Raw genomic sequence first — 12,089 nt, 5'->3', positions numbered from 1 at the left:
GGTAAATCTTTCCTTTGTCCTCCTTGTTAAAATGCTTACTGATGTGTTATCTATTGATTGACAGATACATTCAGAAGGGAAATTGTTATAAATGCATCTTCTGATGTTTTTTATTCTGCTTGGCAGGTATGGAGAATATAGAATTCCAAACAAAGCACTAAACAAAGAAGACCATTATGTGGGCTATTGGAAAGAAGGAAAAATGTGTGGTCAAGGAACCTACAGGTAATAACATTGGGAAGGTTGTTGGACTGATACTGCTTTTGCAAAGAATCATGTGAACTTAAATGTTTATGAAGCCAGAATTTCCAAGGAATAAATTATTCTCTTTTTTTTAAAGATTTATTTATTTATGCATACAAGAACTGGGGTACAGGCCAGAGATATGAAGGGCGAGAGGATTCACCAGAGACAGAGCTGGGAACAGAACAGGCAGACTGACTGAAATACACTGCTGAGGGCAACAGCGGGCGAGTCAGGAGAGGTCTGCTGCGCCATGTGGGTCTCCTCCCTGGCTAGGGATCAAACTCCTGCTGCAGTGGCTGCTGCTAGCTTCATAGATTGTGTCTTAACCCCTTGCACCACTAGGGAGGCCCCAAGTAAATTATTCTTATGACTGAATCTATATAAAGTCGTCTTTGAAGATCAGTCCCTCATCTTTCACAAGATGAAAATATTAGGTTATTTTTTAATTCTTAACTAAATTTTATAAACTATACATACTTAAGTTGCCTAAATATCGGTAAAATTATCTTATATTTGTTATATGACTCTAATGTGGACAAACACTTCATTCTCTCTTAGATTACTCACTATTTCCTTTTCCCATAAGGTACTAAACACATTTTTCTCCAAGTTAATGCAGAATATCATAATGTTTAAACTTCTTAGCCTAACTTATTAAAAAATGAGATTTTTGATTTGTGAAAATAACTATATAAAAAACTAATTATCATTGCCAATGAGACATGAGTATAGTTTTGAATTTCCTAAACTTGTCAATATGAGCATCAGAATTCAATGTGCTGTGATCTTTATCCATTCTTCTAACCACAGTTATGCCTCCGGTGAAGTGTTTGAAGGCTGTTTTCAAGATAACATGCGTCATGGGCATGGCCTCCTACGAAGTGGAAAATTGACTTCCTCTTCTCCCAGTATGTTCATTGGCCAATGGGTAATGGATAAGAAAGCAGGATATGGTGTCTTTGATGATATCACTAGGTATAGTATTCTGTTTGTAATGTCAAAGTTTAGTGTGAAAGGATAAGCTTCCTATACTTCTCCAAAAGCAGTGATGATTTTATAAAGAGTGTCTTAAGTTGACAGGTGTTGAGAAAATTTTTAATAAGACAGAGTTGTCAGGCATCATTTATTTTATCCTATCCATTTTCCTATGAACTAAGTAATAGGTTACTTGTTTACAAGATTAGGATCATTTTGAAATTTATATAGGTACCAATGTTGAAATTTTATTTATTTTATTTTTTTAACATTTATTATTATTTATGTATATAATAACTGGGGTGTAAACCAGAAGTTCTGGGGGTGAGAGGATTCACCAGAGACAGAGTGGGCAGCAGAACAGGCAGATCTGCTGAAATACTCTGCTGAGTGGAGCAGCAGGCAAGAGAGGAGAGGTCTACTGTGCCATGTGGGTTAGCTCCCTGGCCGGGGATTGAACTCATGCTGCAGTGGCTGGTGCTAGCTTGATAACGTGATGGCTTGATCGCGCTGAGACTTGAACTTCTGCGCCACTAGGCAGGCCCATGATGTTGAAATTTTAAAGCTTCATATTAGAAAGCTTCTGGTGTTTCAAATTTTCATTAATCTTACAGAGAAAATATTAATGCAGTCAGTTGATATTAGGGGTACAAGGTTGGGGACAAACCAAAGGAAGTTCCCTTTGAGGTCATAGAGTGATTTCTAACCACCTTTCTGCTTAGATCTTCCTCTCAAAGACTTGTTACATGCCAGCAACCCATTAATCAAACTTAATAAAATTTAATTAGCTAAACTTTAGAGAGGCATGTAGTTCTTTTATTTCCATAATTGATTTGACCTGATTTGCTTTTTGCTTTATACTTATTTCCCCCTTGGGTTATTATCACAACTGTCATAGAATTTTTTAAAGTTGCTGTTGTTAAAAGCTCCAAACAAACAGTTGTCTTTCCAGTGGAAATTAGTAAGATTTTGAGTGGTAAGAGTTTATTTTATGATAACTCCCTTTTTTTTTTTTTTTTTTTTTAGTTAATGAACTTTTGGTTAAGGAAAAATTGTGCATAGATTGGATTCTACCTATTACCTCTTGATTGAAGTTATTTAGAGTTGAATTCTGGTACTCTTTTTCAATGATATGTTTTAGAGTTATCAAGGAAGCGCATGGAGGATATACAGATCTGTGAGGTAGAATATGATATAATAAAGTCCTGAGAGAACATTACTCTGAATAAGAAATCTTTTACTATCATATTGTGTCATGTTTGAAGAGATAGTTAACCACTCTAACTAGAAAAATGAAACAGATTCCTACCTAAGGGTGATGCTTGTATTTCGAATGTAATGATTGATATTCCCTTCCTCATCCTTGACTTTTCTGTTTTCCTTTCTCTTCTCTCTCTATTTTTATTCAGGGGGGAAAAGTATATGGGAATGTGGCAAGATGATGTATGTCAAGGAAATGGCGTGGTAGTGACCCAATTTGGATTATACTACGAGGGCAACTTTCACTTTAACAAAATGATGGTGAGTGGCATATTTGCATATAGTTACTATATAGTAACATGTAGTTACTATTTACTTTTTAAAATGCCTGTGTCCTTAACTTTTTAAATCATCTTTTTATTAATGTTCTACCTTTTTAAAAAACATTTTTTAAACTCTTAAAATTACTTAAAGCTTTGGAGGATATGGTTGCATGTAATCTTAAATTAATCTGCATTTTTTGTGAATTGGGATTTTTATTTTGTTTCTTCAAACAGGGAAATGGAGTTCTTCTTTCTGAAGATGATACTATCTATGAGGGAGAATTTTCAGATGACTGGACTCTTAGTGGAAAGGTTGGAAAACTTTTTTCTCTCTGTTATACAATCTTTTTTTTTTTTTCCCCAAGATTTATTCATGCATACAAGAACCGGGGTACAGGCCAGATTCGTGGGAGCGTGAGAGGACTCACCAGAGACAGAGTAGGGTACAGAACAGGCAGACTGACTGAAATACACTGCTGAGGGGAGCAGCAGGTGAGACAGGAGAGGTCTGCCACACCATGTGGGTAGCTCCGTGGCTGGCAGGGATGGAACCGGTGCTGCAGAGGCTGTGGACAGCTTCACAGAGCGCTCAACCGCCTGTGCCACTAGGGGAGGCTCCCTCTGTTAAACAATCTTTTGCTGATTTTTTTCCTTGACTTTTTAAAATGCTACCTTACGTAGCAAAATAAACTCATCCATTTAAAATGTACAGCATATGCTCGTGTTCATGGCCCTTTGTTTCTGGGGAAATTTTTGATTACCGTTTAATATTGAGTATTTGTGATTGGTTTATTCAAGTCTTTTGTTTCTTCCTAGTTTAGTCTTGGTAAACTTCATTGTTCTAGAAATTGTCCATTTCTTCAAAGTTATCAAATTTATTGATCCATAGTTACTCATAGGTTGCTTTGTATTTCTGTCATCTCTGGCAATTTCTCCTTTTCCATTTCTAATTGTTTGTTAATATTTTCTCTTTTTTTAGTCTAGGTAGAGGTTAATCAATTTTTTTATATTCTCAAATAACTTCATTTTATTGATCTTCTGTATGGTTTTTTTTATTTCTACTTTTATTCCTTCTTCCACTAGCTTTGGGACTTGTTTGTTCCACTTTTTCAAGTTACTTTAGATGTATTAAGTTGTATATTTGAGTTTGAATTTTTTTTCCCCCCTTCTTAGTATAAGCCTATATTACAGTTATTTTCCCTCTTACAACCAATTTTTAATCCAATAGTTATTTAATTTGTTTTTGTTTACATATTTAAGATTTTTCCATTTTCTTTAATTAGTTGATTTCTAGCTTTTTGGCATTATGGTCAGAAATAGTACTTGTTATGATGTCAGCCTTTATAATTTTATTGACTTGTGTCCAACATACAGTTTATTCTTACAAGTGATGCATGTGCACTTTAAAAAAATGTACAAGCTGTGGTTTTGGGGTGGAGAGTTTCTTAGCTTCTCGTGTAACACTATTGTTGTCTTATTTATTCTCTGGCTTATTGATCTCTCCATAGTTGTAAGTGAAATATTAAAATCCTCTAGTGTTTTTATGTTGTTGTTGATATCTCTATTTCTGTTAATACTTGCTTTATAAATCTTGGTATGCCATCATTTGGTGTATATATATGTTTATGAGTGTTATTTCTTCTTGTTGTATTAGGTCCTTAATCATAATGTAATATCCATTTCTATCTCTTCCTATCTTTTTTAGTTGAAAATCTATTTTAGTTATGTAATTGCTCTTGACTTTTCTTGACTTTTCTTTCCATTAGCTTGTAGTATTGTCTTCAAGCCTCTAAGTCTTTGTTTATTTTTGTGGTCAGATGAGTTTCCTATTAACAGGAGAGAGTGGACTTTGTTTTGAAATCCATTCAGCCACTGTTCCTTTTAAAAATGGTGAACTCAGGGCCTCCCCTGGTGGCGCAGTGGTTGAGCACTGGGCTGCGAGGCTGCCGGTAGCCTCTGCAGTACCGGTTCGGCTGCCTGCGAGGGTCTCACAAAAAAAAAAAAAAAAAAAAAGAGGTTAACTCAGGCTATTTACATTTAAAGTGATTATTGAGACATAAGTGCTTGTTGCCATTTTGATATTTGTTTGACTTTTAAAATTTTTTTAGTTTGCCTTTATCTTTATTTTTTGACATCTTCCCTTTATATTTTGTTTAGTTTCCAATTCCATCCTCTTTCGTTTTACTTCTGATGATTTTTGGTTGAAGATTATATTGTGGTTTATGTATGATGGATTATTTGTGGCCCTTTGGGTAGTTTTATCTCAAATTTTTATGTTCTTACTCTCCTCCACATTGTATAATTTAGGTGTCTTATCAATAGATTAATTTCATGTTGCTTTGTAATAACCTCTGCAGTACTCTCATGTTCCACTTGATGTTAATTTAATGTAGTCTTTTAATTTTTGTTTTTTAGTGAAGCCTTACCCTTGCTTTGTCTTGAATGATAGTATGGTAGGATAAAGTGTTCTAAACTGAAAATCTTTTTCTTTGATTACTTTATATATCTCCTGCTATTCCATTCTTTCCTCTAAGTATTTCACTGAGAATTTCATGGTTAGTTTGATGGATATTCCTCTGTAGGCTTACTCTTCTTTCTTTCAGTGTCTTTAGTATTCTTTTCTTGCCATTGGCTTTCAACAATATGATTATACTGTGCCTTGGATTATGTCAGTCTGATACAATTGTGTTTGGAACACTATAGTTTGTTTACCACATTGAGATGGTTGTTTCTTTATGTAATTTTTCCATGCCTTTCTTTTTCTTGTTACCTCTGGGGCTCCCATGATTCACATATTATTTCTCTCCAGGTTATCCCAAAGAGCTCCTATACTGTTTTTGTTTTCTTTTTTTCCTCTATTCTGGTCTGTGCTGTTTACCAGTAGTACATTCAAGCTTCCTGTTTCTCTCTACAACTTAGATTTGTCTGCTGATGAGGCCCTGTGATTTTTTTAATTCAGTTGGATTCTTGAATGTATTAAGACTTCTTGGAATTTATTATTTTTCTCCAGAATTTGTGGAACGTTCTTCTGTCTCTTCATTTTTAGTTTATATAGGTTATAATAAGGAGTTCCCTTTTCTTGTCTTGATAAATATAGTCATTTACAAGTAGCTGGGTATAAGCCTAGGTTTTTTACCTAGGCTTTGGTTATCTGTTATTTCATAGACTGATGCCTTTATACCTGTTCAGTTGACTGAGGCACTGGTACCAGTAAGGGGTAGTAGGTAGGAACTGGGTCACTAGGGCGCCAGAGGTTCACCTCCAATGAGCATCAGGGATTCAAGCTTCTTACAGTGCTTTCGGTATCCTAGGTATATGATACCTCCTTGGCTAAAACATCATTATCAGTTGCTTGCAACCTCAACTTATAGGCTTCATGAAATAGTAAGCAGTAGATATAATACTGGGAGACTATAATTGAGACAATGCCACAAACTGGGAATTGTTCTCTTGCTTTTCAAATTTGTAGCCTTACTCTGGGATGTTTGTTTCTTTTCTTTTTTTTTTAAGATTTTGTTTCTATTTATTTATACAAGCACTGGGTACAGTCAGAAGCGCGGGAGGGTGAGAGAATTCACCAGAGCCAGAGCGGGGAGCAGAGTAGGCAGAAGGACCGAAGTACACTGCTGAGGGGAGCAGCGGGCGGCAGGAGAGGTCTGCACGCCATGTGAGACCCTCCTCCAGTGGCCGGGGAGCAGCCAGGGATCGAACCGGCGCTGCAGAGGCTGCGGGCAGCTTTGCAACCCAGCACTCAACCTCTTTGCCACCGGGGAGGCCCTGGGATGCTTGTTTCTGTTAAGATCCAGGTGCTTCAAACTCTGGTTAGGGAGAGCTTTCAGTCATTGTCTCAGTTTTGGCCCTGGGTGGGGTAAGGCATATATTTCACATATCACAGTCTCAGGCTGCATATAATAGTCCTCTTATGAGAAGACACAGGTGATGGATCTGGCTCCCCCTATTGGTTCAAGCTCCAACAGTTCTATTTTGGGAACCTCAAGCTCAAGCCAGTAATCATTACTCTGCACCCTTATTCCTCTAGATAGAATGTTCTGGAGAACTCACCAGTGACGTCAATGGGCCTGAGTATTACTTTGTGAGAAGTATTTGCATTTCTCATTCCATTTCCTTAGTTCTTACTGCTCTGTTCTGATTTTCCATTCAGATATTCCACGTCTTCTTGAGTCAGTTTTGGTAATTTGTGTTTTTGTTTTTTATTTCATCCAAGTTATCTACTTTGTTGTTCCCTTAGTATTCCTGTCTAGCCTTTTTATTTCCTGTATGATTGATATAATTCCATTTTATTTCTTTTTTAAAGGTTCATTCTTGATTTCGTAATTTTATTTATTTTTCTTGATCAGGCTAGTTAAGTATTTATTAATTTTGTATATCTTTTTAAAGAAGTAGCTTGGTTTCATGGACTTTCCTCTTTTTTTTTTTATCCTCCTCCTTTTGCTTTTTAGAATTAGGCACTGATAAACAGTTAATTAAAAAGGAACATGTTAACCATTTAATTTTTTTCTTTCTCCTGATTTTTTAAATTAAAAATCCTCTGATTCCACAATTTCTCTGACTTTACCTAGGGAACACTTACTATGCCAAATGGAGATTACATTGAAGGTTATTTTAGTGGAGAATGGGGATCTGGAATAAAAATCACTGGAAGCTACTTCAAGCCTAGTTTGTATGAAAGTGATAAAGACAAACCCAAAGTTTTGTAAGTAAACTAATATTAATTCTGGATTAATTATTGAATGTTTTCAGTTATCTTAAATATTTTAAATGTAGAACATGTCTTTTATATATCTTTTTAAAAAAAACAAAGTGTTATCTCCTTGAATTGTTAACTAATAATCCTATGTATGATTAAATCTATAATCTTGGCTTAGAGTATAGCTTTAGAGAATATATATTTAAAATAAAAATTAAAGTAATAGTTTTTTGTGTGGAGGGATGATTGAAAAGAGAGCATTCTTAAATGGAACCATAACACTTGATTTTTAAATGTAAAGGTCAAGCCTGTGCATTTACCAGGTAGAAGAGTTTACTGTGTACTTAAGGGGGGGGAGGCAAAATCTAAGTCTCTAAGTATATTATGTTCTTCCACCAAGTTTTTGGAAAATAGGCCTATTTTCCTTTATTGATTTAAGTTTTGTTTTTATACTTTGGTACCATTTCAAATTCTTTGTTCTGATGGGAATTTGATCTATTTTTTAATTCCATGTTTATTCTAGATAGGTAATGCATCTCATAATTCTTGTTTTAATAGGAGTCAACTTTACAAAATCAATTCTGTAAAATTGTAGAAAGCAAGGGAGTAAATTCTGATGGCCTTTGAACTTTTCAATTCAAACCCTTTAGTCAGTATCCAATAAACCTTTTTTTTTTAAGATTTATTTATTTATTTGTTTGTTTGTTTATACAAGCACTGGGCACAGTCAGAAGCGCGGGAGGGTGAGAGAATTCACCAGTGCCAGAGTGGGGAGCAGAGCAGGCAGAAGGATGGAAGCACACCGCTGAGGGGAGCAGCGGGCGGCAGGAGAGGTCTGTGCTCCATGTGGGATCCTCTTCCGGTGGCTGGGAAGCAGCCGGGGATCGAACTGGTGCTACAGAGGATGCGGGCATCTTCGCAACCTAGCACTCAACCGCTGCGCCACCAGGAGGCCCTAAACTTTTTTTTTTTAAGATTTATTTTTATACAAGAACTGGGGTACAGGTCAGAGGCACGGGAGGGTGAGAGGATTCACCAGAGACAGAGCGGGGAGCAGAACAGGCAGACAGACTGAAAGCACTGCTGAGGGGAGCAGTGGGCGCGAGAGAAAAGGTCTGCCGCGCCATGCGGAAATCACCCTGGCCGACTGGGAATCGAACCTGCGCTGCAGAGGCTGCAGCACAGCGCTCAACCCACTGAGCCACCGGGGAGGCCCAGTATCCAATAAACTTTGAGTAGTTAAATATCATCCCTTTAAAATTTGTAGTCCATGTTTTTAAAATAGAACAACTGTCAATCTAGGCATTTTTTGTCAAAGAACCATACCCAGTTATATATGAGAAAGGTTCTGTTCTTCAGGATTTGTATACAAAAGAAGTAATTAATAAAAGTTTGACCTAACTTTATTAGCAGGAAGCTAGGAAACCTAGCAGTGCCCGCTGATGAGAAATGGAAAGCAGTGTTTGATGAATGTTGGCGTCAGTTGGGCTGTGAGCACCCAGGCCAAGGGGATGTTTGGAAAGCATGGGACAATATTGCTGTGGCTCTGACTACCAGTCGGCGCCAACACAGAGACAGGTGAGTGAACACCTGCCCAGCATAGAGCAGAGCTTGGTAGGAAGAGGAAACTTTAACACCAAGTAGTCAGGGCTTGCTGCATTTGATGTAAAAGTATAACTTAATTTAGAAGTCAATGATGTACTTCTGTTTGTGAGCAAGATAGATAAAACACACACCCCTTTATCTTCTACTGAACTCAGCTATGAAACCCAGGAAGAATACATGGAGAACTATTTGAAAACTCTGAAAAGTAAACATCAACAAGTGTATTCAAAATGTCACTGAACCAGTGGTGAGTTTACTGGTTTTCTGTTTTGTTTTTGTTTTTGTTTTACTTAAGTTTCCCTCAACTTGAACACAGTATAACCAGAAATCAACAAGTAAGCACTATTGTGCAAGCAAAGATCCAAGAAGATCCCCTCCTTTTGGCTCAGAATATGGCAAAGAGATTCCTAAAGCTCAAATAGCAGAGCAGATACACTGGATTTTTCTTTTTCTCCGTTTTCTCATGCCCCAGCCTCCAGGGAGTTCTGTGGCCAGTGTAGTAATGGCAGAGCTGGAGCACTCATGGCCAGGATGTTTGCAAGAGTCAAAACTCTAGAAAGAGTGGAATCCTTTTCTCTCATTGGTGAATCCTCAGGCCCAAGAGTCATGGCCAAACCATATTGCCTTTTGGCTTCTCTCTGTTTTCCTTGCTGGCATAGAAGTAGGCAATTTTTAGCTAGAGAAACCAGAACATGTTGGGGAGGTAATGGAGAGAGACAAACTCTGGATACTAGCCCTGTAAAGTGGTTTATGAATTCCTGCTTTCACATCAGACTCATACTCATACTTACACTCGTACATGTGTGGATTTGGTCCTAAATAGCATATCAAGTACTTTGAGAACTGACTTAGTGGTTAGGCCCCTACTTGCATCCCAGACTGACCATTGAGAGGTGTACTCACAGATCAGACCCAAATAGGACTGCAAGGTATATGAGAAGTGAACTGACTTTGGAATCACAGTTCCCAGAAGTCTGAAACACAACTATCAGCTGTTCCAGAGATTCCCATAATCACCTACATGTTCAGTGATTCCCTAGAGGGGATCAGAAGACTCAACATATAATTGTACTCACAAGTAAGATATTGCAGTAAGGATCCACAGTCAGATTACAGGGGAAGAACACACAGAGTTTTGAGCAATCCACGTGCCAGCTTTCCATGCTCTCCCTTCTGTGAGGGGTCACTCCGAACACACTCCCCACTCAGTGGTAAAATATAAAAGGTACAATTTTTCTGCATAGGGAAGCCCAATAGAGATTCAGTGTCTAAGGATTTTACTGGATGCTGATTACATAAGCCCTCTATGCTTAGCAATGAGCAAAATTCCTTAGTCCCAGAAAGAAAGCATATGTTCACCATAAACTACATTGTTCAACAGATTATAGATAGCAAAATACCTTTGTCAATTAAGAAATGTTTCATATCAATACCGGAAACATTCAGAAGCATGGTTCCCAGATTTCAGCCCAAAGCCTACATTCATATCTTTCTAAAGAACAGTTCATGCCTACTGTGCTTATTACTCTGTTATGCCTGTCAGCATTCTCCACAAGGAGACCCAGAATCTCATATCATAACACTCAAAATGTGCAGGAGACAAGACAGTCAAAGGTAGTTATTAGACATCAAGAACAACCTAACACAAATTTTGGAACTATGTGAGAAGAACTTTAAAGCAGCTATTATTGAAATAAATAAGCAATCACAAACATCTTTGAAACAAGTACTGAAATTTAAAGTGTCAGCAAAGAAGTAGAAGATGAAAAGGAGAATCAAGTTAAAATTTAATTTTAAAATAAAAAAATGCAATAACCAAAATTTTAAAAAGCACACAGACCAATGGAATCGAATAGAAAATCCAGAAACTCAATAGCAGAATATACAGGGGAAAGCAGATGAATCTGAGACCTTGAAAATAGCTTAAAAGAAATTATCCAAACTGAACTTGAAAAAATGTGGCAAAAAATGAATAGAGCTTCAAGGACTTTTCCATTCTAAAAGCCTTATGTTTGTGTCCAGAAAGAGATGAGAAAAATTGTGGGTATTAGGCAAATATTTGAAGAAATTATGGTTGAAAACTTCCGAAGTTTGATGGAAAATATGAGCCTACAGATTTAAGAGGCTGAGCAAGCCACATCCTGGAGAAAACAGATATTCATATACAGACATATAGGGAAACAAAGCAACTCAAATGGCTGCATACTTATCATCAGAAACCTGGGAGGCCAAAGAGAAGTGGTCTAACAGTTTTGAAGAGCTGAAAAATGAATTACAGATGTGCTTTTTCATTTCTCTTTCTCTGTTCTTTATTTTCTCCCTTTTTTTTTTTTGCTTCTCTCCATCTGCCTTTCTTCACATTTACTTGCCTGAGAACTCCCACAAGTATTGTCTCGCATCTAACGAACTTGCTAATCCCTACAGTGTAGAAGTCAGTTGGTGGGTTGTTTTTTTTCTGTTTTTGAAATAATACACAAAGTTCATAATTTTTTACCTTCTATCATCAGTAGAAGAAATGCAAACTCCAAGAATTAATGCTACGGACTTGCCCTTATATAATGCAGACAGTCAGCCTTCACTGATACAGCCTGTTAGACATTGAGACTTCAGTCCTCCAGTTAGCTTTGATTGACTGTTTGCTGGGTATTTTCAAGAAGTGAGAGTGAATGAACATTTATATAAAAAATCATGTTGCTACCATATGTATCTTATTTGTTTGTCTAAAACAGTGGAGTGGTGATCGTGCACTGTTCTTAGCTGGTAATAATCTAATAATAGAGTGCCATTACTAAAAATCTCTGTTGATTACTACTTTTTTTTTTGTGTCTTAGTCTTTTCATCCAAAGCTTCTCTTTACCCTTTAGGTACTTGCTGTAGCAACCTTATTATCTCCTTACTCATTTTCAGTTCTTCCTTTGTCCTTGGATTTGTTTTTCTTCCTCCTTAGCTCTCCTTCTCCCTTTTATTCCCTTCTCCTGTGACTAAAATGTCTATTACAATTTTTCTCTTTAAGCTAATGTTATAATATTTCC

General features: G+C 36.9%; 1 protein-coding gene across 2 annotated transcripts in view; it reads left to right on the top strand.

Annotated features, from left to right (window-relative positions):
• Nucleotides 1-12,089, top strand: part of ALS2 (alsin Rho guanine nucleotide exchange factor ALS2) — a gene marked incomplete at both ends in the record, with an annotated part of 57,194 nt that overhangs the window by 30,983 nt on the left and 14,122 nt on the right. The window contains 6 exons of one of the 2 annotated variants that reach the window (XM_084245027.1): nt 127-225; nt 1,057-1,221; nt 2,631-2,742; nt 2,979-3,056; nt 7,325-7,458; nt 8,866-9,030. In XM_084245027.1, the coding sequence (XP_084101153.1) occupies nt 127-225; nt 1,057-1,221; nt 2,631-2,742; nt 2,979-3,056; nt 7,325-7,458; nt 8,866-9,030 (753 nt within the window). Of the gene's footprint in view, nt 1-126; nt 226-1,056; nt 1,222-2,630; nt 2,743-2,978; nt 3,057-7,324; nt 7,459-8,862; nt 9,031-12,089 lie in introns of both variants that reach the window. The other variant, XM_084245026.1, reaches the window with a different exon arrangement.

Source organism: Talpa europaea, assembly GCF_964194135.1.
Source record: "Talpa europaea genome assembly, chromosome: 1".
NCBI lineage: Eukaryota > Metazoa > Chordata > Mammalia > Eulipotyphla > Talpidae > Talpa > Talpa europaea.
Note: the sequence above shows the minus strand (reverse complement) of the source record. Positions and strands in the feature narration are given on the sequence as shown.